This window comes from Folsomia candida, unplaced genomic scaffold, assembly GCF_002217175.1.
Source record: "Folsomia candida strain VU population unplaced genomic scaffold, ASM221717v1 Fcan01_Sc001, whole genome shotgun sequence".
Taxonomy (NCBI): domain Eukaryota; kingdom Metazoa; phylum Arthropoda; class Collembola; order Entomobryomorpha; family Isotomidae; genus Folsomia; species Folsomia candida.
The window spans coordinates 3,726,025-3,747,644 of record NW_019091193.1 but is presented as its reverse complement, the minus strand read 5'-3'; the positions used below and the strand labels follow the sequence as shown (position 1 = coordinate 3,747,644).

At 38.5% G+C, this 21,620-nt stretch overlaps 5 protein-coding genes across 5 annotated transcripts; all 5 read right to left on the bottom strand.

The window, feature by feature from the left end:
- Positions 1-715: 715 nt before the first annotated feature.
- LOC118438434 (O-antigen biosynthesis glycosyltransferase WbnK-like) lies at positions 716-2,667 on the bottom strand. The gene is made up of 2 exons (XM_035858718.1): positions 2,447-2,667; positions 716-2,300 (listed from the first exon to the last, which is right to left on the bottom strand). The coding sequence occupies exons 1-2, from the start codon at positions 2,560-2,562 to the stop codon at positions 1,232-1,234; spliced, it is 1,185 nt and encodes a 394-aa protein (XP_035714611.1). The 5' UTR covers positions 2,563-2,667; the 3' UTR covers positions 716-1,231.
- A 124-nt stretch (positions 2,668-2,791) lies between these two features.
- Positions 2,792-7,004, bottom strand: LOC110841898. Its single transcript, XM_022087597.2, has 7 exons — positions 6,164-7,004; positions 5,843-6,089; positions 4,752-5,320; positions 4,567-4,677; positions 4,281-4,488; positions 3,422-4,200; positions 2,792-3,328 (listed from the first exon to the last, which is right to left on the bottom strand). The coding sequence occupies exons 1-7, from the start codon at positions 6,268-6,270 to the stop codon at positions 3,136-3,138; spliced, it is 2,214 nt and encodes a 737-aa protein (XP_021943289.1). The 5' UTR covers positions 6,271-7,004; the 3' UTR covers positions 2,792-3,135.
- Positions 7,005-7,137: 133 nt separating this feature from the next.
- LOC110850318 (pectate lyase) lies at positions 7,138-12,301 on the bottom strand. The gene is made up of 7 exons (XM_022097788.2): positions 12,202-12,301; positions 11,894-12,129; positions 11,647-11,830; positions 10,651-11,565; positions 9,998-10,575; positions 8,651-9,917; positions 7,138-8,580 (listed from the first exon to the last, which is right to left on the bottom strand). Exons 6-7 carry the CDS (start codon positions 8,700-8,702, stop codon positions 7,373-7,375), a joined length of 1,260 nt encoding a protein of 419 aa, XP_021953480.1. The 5' UTR covers positions 8,703-9,917; positions 9,998-10,575; positions 10,651-11,565; positions 11,647-11,830; positions 11,894-12,129; positions 12,202-12,301; the 3' UTR covers positions 7,138-7,372.
- LOC118434082 lies at positions 12,286-13,104 on the bottom strand. The gene is made up of 2 exons (XM_035846842.1): positions 12,799-13,104; positions 12,286-12,731 (listed from the first exon to the last, which is right to left on the bottom strand). Exons 1-2 carry the CDS (start codon positions 13,097-13,099, stop codon positions 12,286-12,288), a joined length of 747 nt encoding a protein of 248 aa, XP_035702735.1. The 5' UTR covers positions 13,100-13,104.
- Positions 13,105-18,027: 4,923 nt separating this feature from the next.
- On the bottom strand, positions 18,028-18,516 carry LOC118434079. Its single transcript, XM_035846834.1, has 2 exons — positions 18,374-18,516; positions 18,028-18,301 (listed from the first exon to the last, which is right to left on the bottom strand). The coding sequence occupies exons 1-2, from the start codon at positions 18,433-18,435 to the stop codon at positions 18,028-18,030; spliced, it is 336 nt and encodes a 111-aa protein (XP_035702727.1). The 5' UTR covers positions 18,436-18,516.
- Positions 18,517-21,620: the final 3,104 nt, after the last annotated feature.

Sequence of the window (21,620 nt, the reverse complement as noted above, 5' to 3'; positions counted from 1 at the left end):
TCACTAATCTCCCAAAATTGACGCATTTCTCCATGTCGAGCATCGAGGTCAGAGGCAGAATGTACGATCTGTCTGAAATGATTCAACACTGCCATTCTCGTCACGTTGGGGTAACGTCGCTTGATATTTGTTGCACCCATTATCCACAAATTGACAACAGGGACGGAGCCGCTGCACGAGTACTAGGCAATCTATTCCCGGCCGTGAAGGAATTTAAATTGAAGTTGATGATTCAATTCTTCGGCGATCATGAGGACGACCAATATCTTTTGGGCTTGATGGAAATGATGCAGTCTTTTGGCGTATGGGAGTTGACATGTGGGCAGGTCGATTTTGAGATTAAGTCCGAGCTAAATGACAATCCAGGTCGCGAGTTGTTTCGCCCAGAACTGATCATTGCTGTTTTGCGAGGAATGGCGGGATGGATAGGTTACTATCATTTCACAAATTATTTATCGTATCGTAATAATTAACATTTAAAGAATGATACTAACTAAATTTGTAGGTTTAGCGAACACGACACTTCAATTTAATGGTCAATTGCGGCTTCACGCAGCGTTTAGACTGGTGGACGAGATGCGAGATGCGCTCCTGTCATGTAGAACGATTCAAAGCGTGGCTTTTACTGGATTTCTGGTACATTTTTTTTATACTGGGGGGAGGAAATATAAAAATGTTTATTTTTCTAATTTGCACAGATGGATGAAGAGACGAAGCTAAATTTTCAGACGTTTATTGGAGAGAATAATTTGCCAATTAGTGTCAAATATTAAATATTTTTTCCATTCATGATTTATTATGCTTTTCAATTACTGGAATTGTGAAAATATCGTGATTTTTTCAAAATTTTTTCAAAATCTGTCCTAAATATTATTGATAAAAATGTATAGTTAGTTTAATTAAGTAGGCAAATCTAATGTTAAAAAACGTGAATATTCCCTTCAAATTACTGTCAAAATTGTTACAATAATGTAAATATGTATTCCATCGATATTTAACTAATTATATAAGCAATTGTTAAAAAATATTGTGAAAGAATTTTGGTTCATGACCGAACTAATACGAATATAAAAAATATTGTAGCTTAATTTAATCCATGCTTTACACTATTTTAAACTTACAAAAATAGGAGGTATTCTGCTTCTTAGAAAACTATTTCCTCTATACTTTTTAAAATGAGTATTCTTTTTCCCATTGCACATATACATAAACTAAGACAATGCAAAGTGTTTTACTGATAATCATCCATTTCTGCCCAATTTGGCTCTATTACATTCCACCCGCTCGGATAATAAATATTTTTATATTGCCAGGCATAAAAAATTTGCGCATCTGGCTTGTATATCTGTTTAATAAACCCCTCCCTTAAATGCGCCGCATACACAATTTTATCCTTTTTCTCGCCCCCTAGATAAGCCGCCCACCAAGCGAAAGTACTGGTCGGAATTACAAAATGCTTACACCTCGTCAACAGATAAAATTCCTCCAGACTCGTCAAACTCGTCGGATCGGACACAATGGAGACATCAAAGTTAGAAAAGACCTTCAATATCGGAATAAATCTTTCAGTAACATAGTTTAAATCGTCTGAAAATATGAATAACGAGATGTCTTGCAACTTCCCAAGTTTTTTGACCAGTCCGTCCAGCGCCGTGGAATAATAGGAGATGGGAATTGTGGCATTAAGCTCGATAAAGTCGCCACGACGGATGTGAACCCCAACAGGGATGGTGCCCTTCCTGGAAATTATCTTGTCCCATGTGATCGCTCTTTGAGAGAGGAATCTTCTCCGGAAGAATTTTGCAAATTTGAAAATTTCCCGAATTTCTTTACGATACTGGAAAAAGTAGGCTTCTGATTGGCAGTAGTCCTTAGCCGAGAGGACGGCTCCGTTAACCGAATAGTTGCCGGTGAGAATGTCCGAGTCTCTGATTTCGGTGTGACTTGGGACCAAGTACCTTTCGTCAATCGTGTTCCAGGAGAAGAGGGGGACACGGAAGGCGTCGAGGGCGACGGAGCGGTCAGACACGTTTAACTCGCGAAATGGTGGAGGCGGGGAAAATTGTGTGGCAGGCTTATCTGTGATAAGGTTCAATTGGGTGCGAACGGCTGAGGGTAGGTAGATGTAGAGGGGAAGGGCATGTTTCTTGGCGAGGGCGTAATGACACGCGTATTCGAACAGTTGATTGCCTATGCCCCCTTTAGGAATGAGCAATACGGCGGGTGGGGTGAGTGATGGGAGTCCAAGGTATTTCCAAATCCTGAAGTATAAGTTGGGCTGGTTGGAATCTTGTAAGTTTCTGAAAATAAGCCATATTTTGTTAATGGGACTAAAAACAATTTTAGTATCAAGTATTAATTAGTGCAGAATTAAAGTAAAATGTTGGCTTAACAACTTTACTGGACTGGTTTTTAGGATAATTATTTGTACATATTTTGTATTTACATCTCTGTGATGAGGATAAATAAGATCATCAGAATGACGAGGACGACGAGGACAAAGTATCGTCGACGATTTCTTACAATCATATTATTTGTTTTAAAAAGATGTATGTATTTCATTTCTAGTTAATTTCCCAGAATTAAACAAGGTTAATTAAATAATTTAATTTAAATTTGCGCCATAATAGTGAATAGACTATTCAGAATACGTAAATACGTTAAGTGTATTTACTTTTTCAGGCGACCACAGTCGATGTGCCATTTTGGCACAATTTAATTTCTATGCTAGATACTGTATGCTGCAGTGTAAGTTGGGTTGTCCAATAATTACGTAAGCAAATAATCCCGATTTTTCAATTTATCTCCATATTATTCATCTCATTTTTAAAACTTAACACTGTAAAATAACAATAATAGTCACCAATAATTCTTGCATTTTACTGAATCATTATATAAGAAATTAGGTTACATTCATAATTTTAAAAAAACATGTTACTACTGCAGCATAATTTTAATTTTTTGATGACGATGAGGAATAGTTTTTGTGGGTAAAATGTGTAAACATGCAAGTGCAGTGTGAAATGAAACATTATATCCTATGAAAGATAACAAAACAATTTTTCCCGAATACATAAAATCAAAACCTCGTTTTGTCATTCAAAATTACAAGCTCATTTTACACAGCTTTGAAAATTACTCCAAATCCACTACAGGCCAAAAACTTTCCTCGCTATTTAATTCTTGCTTCACACGAACGATATCTTGCCCTGTCCATGGATGAGATTGACGCACGTGCTCCTTGATTTCGGGTGTGGATGACTTCCAAACCACGCAATGGTCACATTTGACCCATGTGCATTTTCCCATAGAAAGCTCGGGATGTGCACTATTTAAAAGAATAAGGCATATTAATTATGTAGGTCACTTACTTATGTAAGTAAGGTTTTGATAATTACATGAATGAATTGTTTTCCCTTACTTTTCGAAATGCTTGTCCAAATTGGTCTTAAATTTAAAGGAGCCCCCACATCCAAGACATGCAAACCCGAGACCGTGCGTGGCCTCGTGCTTGGTCAGTTCGTGAGAAAATGTGAACTCTTCAATACAGGCGGAGCAGTGATAGAGTTCCACATCAAGGGTCAAAATTATCGGTACTGGTGGAGATTCTTCGAGTGGCTCATTTTTTACTACGTGAGCAAGACAGAAGTGTAACGAAAGGTCTTTCGCTGTGTAGAGGAATGTCCCACACTGGTCACACTTGAAAGAAGAGGATGATAAGTTTGCAATTGTCTCGTCGTTTCCGGATGGAGAGGATGTAGGCGTTATAACTTTAGTCGTAGCAATGGTTGTGCTGCTGTTGACGTTATTAGTTTCCGGGGGGACGTTTTCCTCCAATTTTTGATTATTGGTCATGTCACCGCCAACTTGAACCTGGGAGGAAAGGAGTTCCTCCAATTCGTCCTCGATCGATGGAGAGACAATTATATTTTCAGAATTAGTATTGCCTGGTGAAGCTGCCTTCGGTGTCGATTGTCTGGGTGATGGCGTCGGCGCTATTGACCATTGTTGACCACGTGACCCCACTGCCCCATGCGGTCTAGTGACCTTCCCCGCATCAGCCGCATTCAGTTCCCCCTCCTTCCGTTTACTACCCGCCTGCTCACCGTGCTTTAGAATAAAGTGACGGTGAAGAATAAATCCTGTTTTGCATTGCCTGGGGCATAGGGGGCATTGCAAAGTGTTCGTGTGGACGCGAGCCTGTAGATTATTTTAAGAAATTGCATCTTAATATAAAACTAGTTACTTTTTTACGCCATCACCTTACATATATACTCTACCTGATGAGTTTTGGCCGATTCCGTCGTCGTAAACTTGGTAAGAGGTGGCATTTTGCGAGCGATAGACTTTTGGGGTGGGCCAGATCGTGACGCTGTAAATGAAGAGTTTGACGAAGAAGGGATTAATGGCCCAGAATTTCGTTCAGTGGGACGTTTCTTTCTACCGTTTTGCCCTGCGTTGACTTCCACAGGTTGAAAAGATTTATCTCTGTTGGTTAATTAAAACATGCTCAATTAAAAAATGCCTGCTGCCCACTTTTTAAATCTCATAAAATCTATCGCTAACATCAGAACTAGTGGCACTTCCGGTGTCAGTTGCGGCATCTTCCTCTTTTGGACTGACGATGCTGCTTTTGCACGCTTCGCACTGGGAAATAGATAAACCGGTGAGTCCGGTCTACAATTAAGTAACACGATTAAAAAGCGAACCAAATTGTACAACGGGTATTAAAATTTGAAGTTATACCGTACCGATCATCATCGTCGTCTTCGCCATTATTCATCCGATTATAGTCAATTTCGTCCTCTACGTTAAAAACTGGAAGTTCATCCCACAAATTTTTCTCACCAAAGTTTTGTACGGTTTTTGTGGCATTCAATATCCCATTTTTCTTGTGGGGTATTACGGCGTGAATTTCTGGCGTATATTGGGTTACGGGGTCAATTTGGCTATCCGGATTGACGTCAGAGACTTTGTTACTTGCTTGGATTGGTATGTATATGTTATCGCCTTGGTTTACTGCATCGCTTCCAAGTGCATTTTTGTTTTCAGGTAGAAATCGGTTGGTACGAGTCTTTGCATTAGTTTTCTTTGGGGCAGTGAAACTACGATGTTTACGGGGAAGCTTATTTGTCACTTTATCGAAGACATTCTCAACTAAAATCTTGCTCTTCGTGACGACAGGTGTAACTTCATTCTCTGTCAATTTCCTAATCTTGACAAAGCAGTCATGCCCATCGTTAGTTGGCAGTTCGTTTTTTCTTGCAACGTTTATCGTTTCGCTGCTCATTTCTTGCACGGATGAGGAGTTTCCTTGACCCTAAAATTTGAATTTGCATGAATATTTTCATACGATTTACATATTTACTAAATGCCATAATTTTTCCAAAGTTACGTCACTCTGAGGTTATACTACATTGGTACATAAATATTTCTCATCGAAGGGTAGCAATAATTTCTAGGAGATTCAAAAATGTTGCCGCGTTTTAATCAATCTCTAACCGCTAGGTATCAAATTTGAGTTTCACATAAATTATTGTTACCTTTCGGCGGCAAATCTTTATCAACGTTGGTGCAACCTTCATTGTAGTGACATTTTGTTAACTTATTTTGAGTATAGTACTAATCTGAAGGTTTGTACAGAACGTAATGAAAGCCTTACTTTTTCCCAGTAACTTAGACGGAAACTTAACAAAAACGGTAGCATTTTTGTTTAATTCGATTTACTGGAAATTTAGTAAGCCTCATGGAAAATAAAACCACAATAAGTTACGTATGTATCTCTCATTAAAGATTCTCATGAATGCACCACCCTAAATTCTAAAAATTCTAATTTATTAACCATTTTCGACTTTGCCCTCGTTCCATACGTGGTTCGTCCAAAGGTGGAAAACTTAAGCGTTGCAGGGGTTTCGTCATTAGGGATGGCGTTCTTCTTCTCCGTGGTCTTAGCCTCGCCTCTTCTTTTAGGTTTACTGTCCTTACGTGTTGGGCAAATTGTGCCTTCCCGATTAACCTTGACTTTACTCGTATTTTTGCTTTGGACCTCAGGGCCGTCCGATTTTTTCCATTCTTTCTGTGCAGTAATTCTAAAACAAATCCAGGTATCACATAAGTAAAGTTTTTCTATGTAAATTATTTACTTTATCCAAAAATTACTCACCCTTGCTTCCTCTTACGCTTCCCATGCCAGTGGGCAAGATGGGCCAAAATCGCAAGTTTAGTTGGAACCATATCTCCGCATAAATTACAACAGTAACTTCCAGCCATACTTCTTGTACAAATTCCAAACAAACTATTTAACAGGTATTTTCAACAAAAAGTCAACGCTTCTTAAAAATGTTTTATGTACATAAATTAGTACTCAAATGAATAATAATTTTAATCACGTTTAATTTTACATACGAGTCCTTAACTGAATCACTAAAATTTCAAAAATCGATACGCGTTCCTCGTTACACAATAATTCGTCAAAACAATTTAAACTTCCTGTTTATGATTTCCCTTAGGAAGAAGGCAGATATATAAACATATTTGTTAACGTGGATGAAAGGCAAAAAAATCTACCTACATGATTTGTACATATACAACTACGTGTTTAATGTAGATCGAAAGAATGAACGAGAAAGGTTGAGTTGCATTTCAATAGCTTACGTATGCATTGCGCTATAAGGAGAATGCCATTTTATCACCAAAGTCCGACTGTGTATATATGCATGCATATTATTTAAGACTGGTCAGAAGAGCATGCTTACACAGATATGAATTTTACCGCATTGTTTACTTGGAGGAATCCATCGTAGAAATATTTTTTTGGTGGGAAGTTTGCATACTGTAGCGTCGCGTCAGGTTTGTATGAGTTTGCAGCATGATAATTATTGCAGGATTGTACATATGTACATTTGTACATATCTTTAGAGAATGGTTCTTCTGGATGAGCGATAAGTTGGTAGATATGGATGACACGTTACACAAAATGAGGATAAGCTGCCAATAGTCGATAAGAACGCATAAAAATACATACATAATGAATGAAATTGAAGAAACAATCTTGTATCTTGAACGGGATAATGACTTGTACACTAAATTATCTCAGGAAAACGGTTAATTAATTATGAATAATTCATAAAGCATTCCTTAATTAATTACATATGTATTTATCTACAATATTTAGCTTGCATATCATGTTTAAAGAATGAAAATTGCATACAAATGCATATGCACATCACGCAAAGAGGACTGACAATGAGTAGGGACTATTTAACATAATTGTGAGACAACGACAATTTAATAGTAGGAAAGTCCAATATTTTTGTGGGGTCAATGTAAATATTCGCATATCTAATTCACTGAAGAATACCCTCGGAAGGATTTACAGCTTTCCCGCCCCAGCCCCCGCTAAAACCGTTTCCCTCACAATATCCACCGTATCAATAAATTCATGCAAAACCGGCGTCCATCCCACATCCCCATTCAACCCGGCAGCCTGCCCCACCTCAACTCGCGCCCCGTTCAGCACCGTTCCCCTGTCCAGTAAGGCGTCCCCATTGGCCACACTGACCACCCGACTTGTCGCCAACCCAGCCACATCGATGACGTTATTTTCCGCAAAAATTTTCGACCTGTACCCCACCCCCCAGGAGTAGCTGTACCTGTAATCCTCCCCAGAACTCGTGCTCCCCTCGTAGTAATTGTTATAAATATGAATTTCCCCAAATCTGGCGCGTGGGGCGCGTTGCATCACATTCTTAAAATAGTTATGATGTAGGGTAACTTTCAAATTTCCCTCGTCCCCCGTTGCCCCATCACTCCCGCCTATAATCATTGTTTTATCATGCGTGTGGAAATAGTTGTACGATATGGTCACATAATTCGCCGCGTCGTTAATGTCCAGCAGACCGTCGTGGTGTTGATACGGGCGGTCGTAGTAGGAGGGGAAATTTGCGTCAATATTGTCCCCATCGGAGAATGTGCAGTGATCGATCCAAACGTGGGAGCCGCCCTTGATCGTAATCGCGTCGTAGATGGAATTCCAATTGCCGAGGGAACCATCGGTCGGATCCCATTTGGGAAAATAGTCGAACGCATCGACAAACTCGATGTTGCGAATTATGACGTTATCCGACGCGATGATAAGGCTGGACTGGAGGAATTTGGCCGGGATGGTGTTAGGAACGCCGACAATGGTCGTGTTGGGGGGAATGTTGAGTAGGACGCGGGCATTTTGACGGGTCCGGGAGCGTTGGCGGGCGGATTCTTGTTCCCCAGTGGGCACCCGGTCACGCCCCCAAGTGTCTGGATGGTATGCTTCGAGGAACAGGGTGAAATTGTAGATGGGGTCGGAATATTGGGCAAGGCCGAGCGGGTTGTTATCGTCATCCACATTGAAGGGGATGGAGCCAAGGATGTAGAGAATTTTTGGGCGGGAACCGGATCTGGTTAAGGCGGAGACAAATTCGTAACGGGTGGTGATGTTGTAGTAAATGTCGTCCGGGAGGGCGGACGAGCCGCCGGTGGTGCCCGTAGTGGCGGCACCCCATCCGTTAATTGCGCCAAGGGTTTCGGTTCCAATATCACCTTCTGTAGGGCATGAATAAATAAATTGTAATTTAATAGTGAGATGAATTAACTAATTACGTGGGAAACTTACGAGCTGATGTGCAACAAATTAAGCCAAATATTAATACGGGGTAAGGCCACATGGCGAAAAGTATATTATTATGTTTAAGTGACAACAGTGACAAGAATGGTGACCGGGCGTTGCAAAATAGGAATGGAATTGGTCATGAAGTTTGCAGCAGTACTTTTATATATCCGTTGGCCATTGCTTATCAGCGAATTCCAACTCAACCGACTGTGATTGATTGAATTAGAGTCGCAAGTTCGTTGTAAATGTTCATGGTTTTATTTTAGACTCTGGCCCAAAAGTTGGTGTCGTGTGAACTTTTGCGGTAATCCAGATGTCAGATAGTGGGTGTGCTGATCAATTGGTTTGACTGACGTATTCTTTCCTGAAGAGATGCATGTATGTTTGTATTTATGAGTATTTATGACACATACAAACAATCATAAACTTTCTCATCGTGTGCAAGAAACATTCCAGAACTTTTGACTAGATAAATAAATATTCAGCAAGTACATATGTACATTTATGTACATAAGCCAACCATGCTATATACTTATGTATGTATAAGTAATACATGTAGTATATAAATAATACAGGGTAATAATTGGTAAAATGTGCTAGTGAGTATAATAAGGACTCCTTATTAAGGAGTAAGGAATGGGATGAGACTCACTGTAAACTGTAGAATCCGGATTTTAGGGCCAATGGTCAAATTGACCATTGGCAACCATTCCTTACCCCCTATAAATAATGCAGGTATTACTTCAAGCCAAATTAACCAGACCAAACCGACTATAGACCAAATTTTAGACAAAATAGACTAAATTTGACTAAATTTGATTTAACGTAATTCTTCGATGACGGTTATAGTTCCTACTTCGTCCAAGTGTCGAAAAAACCAAGGAGGTAGAATGCAAAATAAATATCTAACTTTTATTGTAAGCAAAAAGTTTGGCCTAAAATGAAGTATTACTTATTCCAAAAGATTAATACCTACATACACAATTTTGCCATGTAAATTAAATCTAATTTTTCTTATCCAGAATTAAATACGAACCATTTTACATTTTACATGGCTAAGAAAATTAATCCAGATCCATAACAGGCCAACAACTTTCTTCTTGTAACTCTTGCTTCACGCGCACGATGTCTTGGATATCATGAAATGCATGAGATTGGTGCAAGTGCTCCTTGACTTCGGGTGTGGATGACTTCCAAACCACACAATGGTCACATGACCCATGACACGTTGACCCATGTACATGTTCGCATTGAAAGCTCGGGGTGTGCCCTAAACGAATATTTGTAAGAATATTATGTAGCTCACTTAAGTAAGGTTTTGATAATTATATGAATGATTTTTCCCCTTACCTTTCGAAATGCTTGTCCAAATTGGTCTTAAATTTGAAGGAGCCCCCACATCCAAGACATGCAAACCCGAGACCGTGCGTGGTCTCGTGCTTGGTCAGTTCGTGAGAAAAGGCGAACCCTTCAATGCATGCGGAACAGTGATACAGGAGCTGAGGAACTGATATCTTCACCTCAACCGGACTGGAGGTGGTGGTCCTGTCGCTACTGTTGCTCTGTGTGGGAACGTTATCCTCCAATTTTTGATTATTTGTCATGTCGTCGCTAACTTTAGCCTGAGAAGAAAGAAGTTCCTCCAATTCGTCCTCGATCGATGTGGAGACAATTATCTTTTCCGAATTAGTATTTCGTGGTCCAGGTGCCTGCAGTGGTAATGCTCTGGGTGGTGGTACCGGCACTGTTGGCCGGCGTTGTTCACCAAATGACCCCGCTGTGCCATTAGGTCCAGTGACCTTACTCGCATCCAGTCCCCCCTTCTTATTGTCACCGTGATTTTTGACAAAGTGATGATGCATGATAACTCCAGTTTTGCACTGCTTGGGAACGAGGGGGCATTGTAAAGTGTTCGTGTGGACGCGAGCCTGTAAATAATTTTAAGAAGTTAGGTCTTATTATGAAAATAGTTCTTACTTTTTCTCTAAATAAGTATACTCTACCTGATGAGTTTTGAACAATTCGGTCGTCGTAAACTCGGCAAATGTTGTGCGAACGGTCGACTTCTGGGGTGGGCCAGGTCGTGACGCCATAAATGTAGACTTTGACGAAGAGAGGCTTAATGGTTCGGAATTTCGCACCGTGGGCCGTTCTTTTCTACCGTTGCGCCCAGTGTTGACTTTTACAGGTTGGAAAGATTTATTTCTGTTGGTTAATTAAAACATGCTCAATTAAAAAATGCCTGTTTCCCAATTTTTAAATCTCATAAAATCTATTACTAACATCAGAACTAATGGCACTTCCGGTGTTAACCCAGCAAACGATATGTTCATCATATGACTATCGTGTGAGATGATCAAGATGATGAACTCCAGATTATCCAAATGTCCGATTATTCATATCATATGATGGGCTATACGACGATCTTGTGATGAACTTCCGGATGATCATAACGATAATCATGAAGATTTTCGAAATGATGGTCGACAGATGACCATAATGATAATCATGAAGATGATCGTGATGATGGTCGATGGATGATCAACTGGTTTGTATGAATTAATTGTACACTGATTGCAAACTCAATAATTTAATAATTAATTGTTCATTAATTATTTACATCCCAAATTGTTTAACGATTTAGTCTACAATATATTAACGATTCTATTAATTTCGATAAGGTGATAACATTTTGATAAGCTCAATAAAATTTTTGAGGGATTGTCAAATAGTCATAGGCACCACGTGTAGGAAATATTGAGTTGTCAAGGAATTCAATGCTACATGCACACAATCTGTTCAAATTCAATCATTCTTTGCAATCCCCTTAGTTCTGTCGCTTTTATGATCCCACCAAGTTTTTATTTTCTCTCTTATAGTGAAAATGTCGGCGCTGGGATGTTTTAGTAGAACAGCATCTAATTAATGTAGGAATTAAAAAGAAACAATGAGTGACTGCAATCCATCTTCAAAAATCAAAGTAGCCCCATACCCATTACCTTTGACCACCATGTATGATTCAGTCACTTCGAAGCGAATAGTATCTGGATTCTTGGTAGTACTCTTACTGCTGAACACGAAGTGAGGTTGTACTTGAACTGAAAACATCGCCTTCAACAACTTGGGAATCATTCCCTCCACGTTTTTGTGAATAAACTTTTCTTCTGCAATGATGGCCTTCAACTGTAACATGAGAAGAATTTTTACTTGTAACACGTAGTTGGGAGAACGGAGACAATCACATACCATGGATTTATATTTCCCTTTCTTGGAGGATCCGGATCCCTCCAACTGCACTTCTTCCTCCCGTCTAGAGAACAGGGCTGCCTCCAGAGTAGTGAAGGCATCTTTGTCCATTACAGGCCACTGTCGCAAAATATCATCTGCTTCCTCGGAAGTTCCGCCGGAAACCTCATTCTCACACAATGGTTGGGAAGAGTATGTTCCCTTCAACTGTAGAACAGCCTTCATTAAGATGCGATCTAAAATAATAGAGCTAGTTATTATTATGTAAATAACTAATTTATAAAATGAGAAAAAAGGGGACAACTTACGGCATTTCAGAAAATCCCTTCCTGTTATAGGCTTGTCCAAGTCTACACCTGGATACAGTTTCCTTAGGATTTCATCCTCATCCTTCATCTTCCTTCTTTTGGGGTGGAGGCGAGTGGGGTTGATGGCGGAGGTAGCAGTGGGGAAGCACTAGGTGTAGAGTTGGTGTTGTTGAGGGATTGTTGTAGGGAGGTAAGGGCATTCTGATTGGATTGAAGGACACTATCGTCCAAGTCATCATCGGACTCTAAGTCGGTACCCTTGTGATGGGGAGGGCTGCCATCCTCTGAGTCTGAAATGGTAGGGCTATGAAGGTCCTCAACTCTACAAAGGCTGGGACCAGAACGCCTCTTCCTTCTTGGAGGCCATGCTACTTTCCTTGATGCTTCCTCGGCTCTTAGGGCTCGAAATTTCCTTGTCTCCTTTGGCGGTGGTTCGTCGTCAGCAGATTTGGCAGCCTCAGCAATGCTTTCCCCTTTACGCTCTGCTTCCTGGCAGGCCCGAAGTATCTTCTCAGCAGTTGCATAAGTTTCTGAAATTTACAATAACTTGTCACATCTAAATTGAAATTTATCACATCCACAATAATCACCACCTACCTTTTCTCTTCACAAAGCAACAATTATATTCTTCCCATGTAGAGTCCGGGATCTCCTTTTTTCGGTAGAGTTCCCTCAATTTCGTATTAGACCAAGGGCCAGAGGTAGTCGGCCATTTGAAGACATAACTGTTGAATACCGCCTCCTTCACCTCACCATTGTCGTGGTAAAGAGGATTACCTTTGTCGTCACATAGCACTTTTTTTGTCTCTTCCTTTCTTATCCAGAGGTCCAAAACAATAAGAAACTCCTTCTGTATTTTGTCCTCATCCAGATAGTGATATACAACATTGAAACCCATTATCCGTATCCGACTTTTTTCTGATGATTGTTAATGACAACGCACACAGCACTTTACTTAAAAAACAATTATTTACCAATTGCAATAGTTTCCTAATCTTTTATATCAACTCCTACCTACTTGGAATAATTTAATCAATTTATTAACGTGAGAGGTTTTGAGGAATTTTTAGAAATAATTAAATTGTTATTTGGAAGGAGGGACGAGAGCTTTTGAGGAGAAGAAGGAGAAGAAAGAAAAGAAAGAGCGGACCATTTCCCACCAAACAAGCCCTCCATTCCTCATCAGCCTCAAATCTCATCTTGTACTACAAAGCGGAACCAGATGAAGAATGTGATCATTGTCTCTTGTGTTGTCCTTGTCTTCTTCGTCTGGAATGACACACATTTTCGCACTGATTTCACTTATCGTAGATTCTCTGATATCCAATTCCAATTCAGTTGCTTTATATATCCCTAATTGCTTGGAGTCAATCGGATATTTGAAAGCACTTTCTAACACCGCAAAGCAATACCCTCCGAGCAGAATTGTTCCATCCTGTCTTCTGAAGTATTCCACAGACATAGCACATCCATCCGATAAGAGTACAATATTATTCCCATCCTTTAAGCAATCAATAGTGAATATGTTTGTCTCCAGTCGGGAAAACTTTCCCGGATCGGTAACAATGGGATTGAGTAGGGCCTCCTTTCTTTCTCTGCTTTGGGCCAACTTGTCAGTGTTATCCATTTTGGCAAGAAGTGAAATGACAACTTGCATGAGTGGCTGATTTGGCTTCTTTAACATTCTCTTCAGCTTTCCCAAGAATGACTCAAACACAAAAGCACTGAAATCGTTAATTGTTCCCCATTTATTTACGTCATCCCATAGATGGACAAGGTTGTGGACATTGTAAACAGCATATTCCCTTCCATATATTGTCATTCCTTCAACAACAAATTTGTATAGGAAGTAGTTTGCTTGATTACCGAATTTTGATATGAGTTCAGGGCAGCTAAAGATGTAACAGGCAACGTGCATATGAAGGAAATGTTGATATTGATCGTCGGAAGTTACGTTTTTAAGAAGATGAAAGCAGTAGTAGATGAGAATGTGCTTATACTCCTGACCCTTAAACTGCTTAAGGAATTGGATGGCCCTCGGCTTCCTATTGAACTCCAGGGGGGCAAATTTTGCATAGCTTTGCATTCTTTCACTCATCTTCTTTATAAGAGGAGGGCGGAGGCGGAACTTTCCCTTTCGTTGTACACACCACATGTAAAGGTTCCTTCTCATAACACCTAAGTAAAGTTGGTGCAAAGGATCGTGGGGAAAGGAGTAAATCATATCCAAGCCCGGAACATTTTCTAGAGGACTTCGCTCAGCCTTATGGTGTTCTGGATAGTGCCGATGGCGAAATGATGAGTCTGTTCTAAGGGTACTTTTCACCAAAGGGAAAACCACCGATTTTACATATTCTCCTTTCTGTACACAGTAATCGCAGCCATAATACCCACTGTACTGCACAACACACTTTAAGAATGCCTTGGCAGGGGCGTCAGCAAGTATTGGCCCCATATTTAGCTTGATTGGTTGCATACCAATCATACAAAATGTTTCAGACGTTAACTGGTTAATTTCTTCCACAAACTTTGAGAGGAATGGCTTAACGTCTGGCTTTCCACGGCCACACCAGATCCCAATTGGAAACACGGATGTGTGAGGGACGTTGCATTTTCCCAGAATGCACCAAAATTCTGTTGTGTCACTTTTAAATAGAGGGATGCCATCCACATTGACAGTTAACACAAGATCCTGAATTATACAGTCCTGGACAGAGTTGATCTCATACATTATCATTTTCCGAACCCCAAAATAGAAGAATTCTCCATTTGAAAAGCTTTCCAAATCTACTGCCCTTCTATTTATATGCAGTAATGAGTCAGGAGTACTCGGAAGCCCGTCAATACCCGCATTCTTGAGTTCCAGCAGAAGTAATCTTAATTTGTTTCCCCGTTCCCCTGTTACTACAGCCCAGTTGGACAAAGCTTTCCTGATCTTATCAACATCTCTTTCCTGAATATTGGATTTATTGGAGTTGCATATTTGGAGAGGATTTCCTATTTCTGTGATTTTATTGTTATTTGTATTATCACTTTCACTGTCAGACTCGCTTTCACTAAACAGATACGCATCCCAGGTCTCGGAATCTTCAGAGTCACTTATCGATGAACAACTTTCACACGTAGATGAATCCTTTCCCTCATTAATATTCACAATTAATTCTTTATCTGAACTGGATGACGGAGGTTCGGGAACAAATGAACTGGAAAATTCACCAGAAATAAGCTCTTCCATCTCCATATTCACTCTTCTTAGCTTTTGTCGCCCTGATAGTGAATGAATGGCTCTTTTTCTATCCATTGTAAAAAATATGGTAGTTAATTTCGCTAATTGCAACAGGAACTGTTAAAGTCTTATCTCTATCACACAGTATGAGTGAGTTACAGGTGATGAGATGTTGTCATCATAAACCTATCAACTTATGATCATCGAATGATCATCATAGAGAAGTGAACCTGGAGCAGGATAGGCATCTTACATATGATGGTCTTATGATCGCCATAAGATCTATTGCTAAGATTATGATGAGTCCACGATGGATCGATGATCATGTGGCAATCTACAGATAATCATATGATGTGATGTCGTTTGCTGGGAATCGTGGCATCTTCCTGACTTGTTCCTTTTGGACGGACGGGGCTGATTTTACACTCGCCCGGTGATCTACCTATTCATGTACATGCAAGTACATGTAATTTGTACAAATTTCGTTTGTTTTCATTCATTTAGAAAACATTCTTTGCACGCCATAATCAAGGTAATATAAATCAATTCTTAAAAAAAAGCTTAGGTGAGGCTTGCTTAAAAGGGGAAAACAAGCTACTATCATCGTGTACTAAAATAATGTGGTGCATCAGTGTTTATCCCAGAATTATAATTTTCGGTAAATATCCCAACAAATAATATGCATTAGGGACCATTTGCCTCACCGGGGGCCGTGTTGTAATACAAACAATTGAAACAAATTTTTAATTTCATTAATGTGGTAATTGGGGTCGAGTAATCTAATTTGTTGCTTATTTAATATATTCCTGTGCGTTCCTAATTTTGAGTAACTTGCTCTGATCATTGAGTAAGACTCATCGAATTTCTTTATCTATGTATAATCGATTAATGGTCAAACTTATAACACTGAATTTCAAGAATTTTGTCCATCATCAATAAATTTGTGAAATATATCCATGCTGGTCATCAAAGATAATATTATAATCAAATAGTGACGGAGTTTAATTGTAAATTTTTCATATCAATACATGATATCAATATATATGTCAAGAATGTATATTTGTATCAACCAATTGATCACGGCCCCCGGTGAGGCAAATGGTCCCTAATGCATACGTATTATTTGTTGGGATATTTACCGAAAATTATAATTCTGGGATAAACACTGATGCACCACATTATTTTAGTACACGATGATAGTAGCTTGTTTTCCCCTTTTAAGCAAGCCTCACCTAAGCTTTTTTTAAGAATTAATTTATTTTATTTTTTTAAGCCTACAAATAACCTAGAGTCCAAAATTACCTATCCCCCTAGAGTGTAGATGCATACTAAATTAATTCCAACGTGTGGGTGCGTTGCATGCCAGATTAATTTCCCTAAATGTGAATTCATACACTTTAAAAATCTGGTGTAGTGACGCCAGTATTGATTTTTTAGTATTAAAGTTACTACCGTTTGGCATTAAAATTATAAAATTATACCGGTCCGTAAAATTTTGCTACCAAGCTATTACTACAATTTATTGCTTATCATTTATCAATACCAGTTTTATTGAGTAGTGTGTGAATACCGTTTGGTATTATTTTAATACTGGATTTCCAATATTGTACCAAAGTAGTTTCTCCTGCGGGTGTGGACTCATATAGTTAAAAATATGCATTAATATAAGATACACTCTTAAAAAAATCAATAACCGTTGGTATTGATATGTGACTCTACCGCGTGGTATTGATCCGGCATTGAATTAATACTACGTGGTAAAAAAATTAATACCAATTAGTATTAAAATTATTACCATGGGGTATAACTTCAATACCGGGTCTATACCAATATGGTATAACTGTTTAATACCAAGGCGGTAGAGTCAAGTATCAATACCGTTAGGTTTTTTCAATACCAAGTTTCTAAGAGTGTATACACTGTTAGAAATCTGGTATTAAAATTATACTGATCCGTAATAATTTGCTACCGATACTTACTACGCAGTATTACGTATCAATACCACTGGTAGATTCATATATGAATACTGCTTGGTATATATTATTTTAATACTGGATTTCTAAGATTGTACATGCAGTTGCACATATTTACATACGTTAGCACAAGTCTCAATAATTTCTCGTATGCTGGTTACTAATGGAGACCTCGTATTTAGGTATGCATGATAAGTAATGGAGGACTGTTATAAGTAACGTAACTGGTTGCAGATGCCACCAAGAAAAGTCCTTCATTTCTTATCCGATTTCGCTCGGGTTTGTTTTAAATGACGCGTTATAGATTTCTGCATATGAAAATTAAGGTCACGCACTATCATTGCATGGTAAAAGTGAATTTGCCAGTCATTTGAAAGTTTAAAATCGATTTTAAATGCGTTGAAATAAGATTGTCATATCTCTAGACCTGACGGGCATCATCTACCCGGCAAGGTCTGCACGATTGCCTTTTACACCATTTTGGTACGATTAGCCGTTTTGCCGCAATCTTTGGCAGAATATTTGGAGGGGGGGTCTGTTTGCATGCTAAGGCTTCGCCGTAACCATGCAATTTTTTATGTGGTCATGGTTACTATGCCTCACCTAAGAAAAATGCCCTTAATTCTACTATAAAGTACTAACCATTTTTGAGTTTGCCCTCGTTTCATACACGCTTGGTCCAAAGGTGGAAAGCTTGAGAGTTGTGGACGTTTCGTTATCGGCGACGGCATTCCTCTTCTTCGCCGTCTTTTTATCGATAACCTCGCGACTTCTTTTAGGCTTACCGTTCGTTGTTTTTCGGCAAATTGTACCTTTCCGATTCGCCTTGGCTCTACTTTTATGTTTCATTTCGAGCTTAGAGCTCCCACATTTCCCCCATTCTTCTTTCTCTGCATTAATCCTATAAGAAATCGAATCATCGAATAATAAAGTTTTTCTTTGTAACAACCTCCTTAAAAAATTAATTACTCACTCTTGTTTTCTTTTAAGCTTCCCATTGCATTGGGCTAAAATGGCATGTTTACTTGGAGCCATATCACTGCATAAGTTATAAAACAGTAATTTTATTACTCTTACACCCACATATATTACTTGTGCTTTCTCATACAAATTCAATTTCAAGTATAAAATTGCAAACGAGAAGTTAAGTTTGTCTGATTATAATTGTATTTGTAGAGCAAACAGACCATTACTAACAAACTAATTATTTAGCAAATATTTTCAATAAATATTTAACGTCTCTTAAAACATATCGTATGTATGTACTTAAATTAAATTTACATATGTGCAAATAGCACGCAAAGTTGAAAGTGTGGAAAGAATCATTTTTCTTAAGACATTATGCTCTTTAAACATGTATTACATTACATGTACATATCTATTACATTACACGTAGACTCGCTCAACTGCTTGGGATGAAATAAAACTTACCTTTCTACATATACGCGTGTTCAATTGAATGATGCAATTCGAATCACTATAACTTGCAAAGATCACTACTATGCCTCCCTTATTACGCAATAAGTCTCTTAGAGCAATTGTAATTTCGTATTTATAATTTCACTCGCAAACAAAGCACCTAATACATGAATAAGAATAGAGAATATCTATATTTTTCAGGAGTGGTATGGTCAGAGCATGCCTTGTCTTGTCTTGAATCTGCAGCTCTCAACAGAAAAGGAGTCAGAGCACGAACACGTCCAACTTTACATTTGTATATTAAGATATCATCGAATTTAAATGAATCAGTTCATACCAGTATGTACATATGTATGTGTGTGTATGAACTTAATTGTACGCTGAAATCATGCTGCATACAAGTAACTTAAATTTGAATTTTTGCAAATGTATCAAGTATGTATGTATGTGACGGATTTAACTCCGAAATTGCCAAGAATAAGCATAACTTAAAATTATTTTCGCAAAAAAAACACTCTTAGGTGAGCCGATGTGGCGCGAATAAAAAAATAAAACAAGAAATTGATTATTTCTTTAGCATGCCAAGGATTGGATGACATGTGGATAATTTACATGTACAATAATAATTGTGGTATTTACATTATTCACATTTCCTCACCGTGGGCCCAACATTACAAAATTACAAAGTACTTATTCGATTCGATGTGTTTTAAGACATGCGAATTATTTGAACATTATTTTACGAATCTAATATACATATTTAATGTAATGTGTTAATTTTTGGCATTCACTCTGTACAGCTACCATTCGCAGTTTGTAATGATCCCATCCCTCCCAATACATGCAACTTGTCATTTCGGCTAAACTTAAGTATTCGTGATATGCCACGAAATCCGTAATAAATGATCACTATTTTTAATAACCACATTGCCGTGATTTTATGGTATAGTAACTCGAAATTTGTCTAGCTTTATGGGCCCACGGTGAGGAAATGTGAATAATGTAAATACCACAATTATTATTGTACAGGTAAATTATCCACATGTCATCCAATCCTTGGCATGCTAAAGAAATAATCAATTTCTTTTATTTTTTATTCGCGCCACATCGGCTCACCTAAGAGTGTTTTTTTGCGAAAATAATTTATTTTGTAGTTTTTAAATGTTAGTATTTTACATGAATATGTGTACCAAATTGAATTTATTTGATGAAAAGTTTGTGGGTAACTCCATATGGTCGTTTCAATGAAAAATTTTCACATTTAAATTCCTACTATTCAATTAGGAACTAGTTGCAACCTCAATATCAAATTATGGCTCGATTTTGTGTTTAAAAAACATCAGTATTGTAGTTTGGTTCATCTATTGGTTTTTGGTTTTTGCGTTCACGAATTATCGGACCAATAGGCAGGCGGATGGACACGAAGAAGTGTAAGATGTCGACAAGGCGTCGCAGGTAAAAACGGGAATCAAATTCGTGTCCAGCGTTAAAAATCTGTTCAAATTGATACGCTAGAAGTATTTTCTCATTTTGCCCCAAACCCACAACCCCATGGCGGGAAGTGGGTGTGGCTCTTAACTGATATTGACTTATAGCTTAATATTCCTGCAAGCAGATTTCAATAATATTTAGCCATTCTAAATTTAGGTTAGTGTAAGCATTTTATCTTTGGCCACACCCCCTGGTCACACCCCTTAGCTCGTATGATAAGTACTTCTGAACGGATTCTCTGTCATGCATTACCCATGGGAACAAAATATTAAGCGGAAAAAATTGATTTGATTATTTGCCACAACCCGGGTGGGGGGGAGGGGGTGTGGTATATCAAATCGCTTAACGTAAAGAACTTATATTGTAATTAAGCAATGAGTAGGGATCAAAAAACATAGTGCAAAAAGTTAAACACTAGGGAGAATCGAACCCTCGTCACCTCGATCCACCCAACCCATTAACCCCTAGACCATCATGCAATTGCATTTATTGGGGCGTCTGTACAGCTAGTATTTGTTTATCACTCAATAATTATACAACGTTTAAAATTGCTATTTTAATCAGTCAATTAGCTTCGTACACAAATAAGTGTAACAGAAAAAAGTAAGATCTCAATATAAGCAATACAAAAAACTCCTATGTCTAATAAGAAAGTTTAAATTTTACGTTGACTTCAGCCATCTAAAGTTTTCAAACTTCGATTTGTAATAGAAAAACCAAGAAATTTCAAATTTTGAAATTTTATGACCTTGGGTCTCGGAATTCTCTAACTATTTTGTCTCTTTTTATTTTTCTCTCAGATGCATCGTTAACGAGTGAGATTTATGGGACCTTTTGAGTGGTCGGTGGAAAAGCATTCTCAGGCTACGCCGGGCCCCAACCGAGCATATTCATTTTTGCTTTTTGCGTGGGGCCCAGCTTTCCGGCGTTCGCCTCACCTAAGAAAAAAACACCCAACTATTCGGGTTTGCACTTCATGTCTGATTCGACGGAAAGGAAATATTCCTCTTCAGCCATTCCACATTAAAGGATTATGTGATTATCTTTTGTGTAGTTTGGAGGTTTTATCCCAACTCTTCAGAAACAAAGGAAATTAAATTAACTAACATTTTTATTTATATCCACAAATGGAACCGTTCATACATACATGCCAATGTACATACTTGCATCTAAATAGGTCACATTCGCCACGGCCCACTTGCACGGTTTGGATAACAAATCCCGTATTCTGCGTAAAACTTCAGACCTTTAGCCCACAAATTCTTATTTTGCCTCAATCAAATCATTTTTATCAAAATGACCACCCCACT

What these genes read in the sequence shown, in the direction of transcription:
- LOC118438434 (XM_035858718.1), bottom strand. Translation starts at nt 2,562, where the DNA reads ATGAAATACATACATCTTTTTAAAACAAATAATATGATTGTAAGAAAT. An exon ending in TTTATCCTCATCACAGAGAT is followed by an intron (nt 2,301 to 2,446) that starts GTAAATACAAAA and finishes GCTTATTTTCAG; the next exon opens with AAACTTACAAGATTCCAACC.
- LOC118434079 (XM_035846834.1), bottom strand. Translation starts at nt 18,435, where the DNA reads ATGGCTCCAAGTAAACATGCCATTTTAGCCCAATGCAATGGGAAGCTT. An exon ending in AAGCTTAAAAGAAAACAAGA is followed by an intron (nt 18,302 to 18,373) that starts GTGAGTAATTAA and finishes GATTTCTTATAG; the next exon opens with GATTAATGCAGAGAAAGAAG.
- LOC110850318 (XM_022097788.2), bottom strand. Translation starts at nt 8,702, where the DNA reads ATGTGGCCTTACCCCGTATTAATATTTGGCTTAATTTGTTGCACATCA. An exon ending in AATTTGTTGCACATCAGCTC is followed by an intron (nt 8,581 to 8,650) that starts GTAAGTTTCCCA and finishes CATGCCCTACAG; the next exon opens with AAGGTGATATTGGAACCGAA.
- LOC118434082 (XM_035846842.1), bottom strand. Translation starts at nt 13,099, where the DNA reads ATGGGTTTCAATGTTGTATATCACTATCTGGATGAGGACAAAATACAG. An exon ending in TTGCTTTGTGAAGAGAAAAG is followed by an intron (nt 12,732 to 12,798) that starts GTAGGTGGTGAT and finishes TGTAAATTTCAG; the next exon opens with AAACTTATGCAACTGCTGAG.
- LOC110841898 (XM_022087597.2), bottom strand. Translation starts at nt 6,270, where the DNA reads ATGGCTGGAAGTTACTGTTGTAATTTATGCGGAGATATGGTTCCAACT. An exon ending in AAGCGTAAGAGGAAGCAAGG is followed by an intron (nt 6,090 to 6,163) that starts GTGAGTAATTTT and finishes GATTTGTTTTAG; the next exon opens with AATTACTGCACAGAAAGAAT. An exon ending in GAAGTGCCACTAGTTCTGAT is followed by an intron (nt 4,489 to 4,566) that starts GTTAGCGATAGA and finishes ATTAACCAACAG; the next exon opens with AGATAAATCTTTTCAACCTG.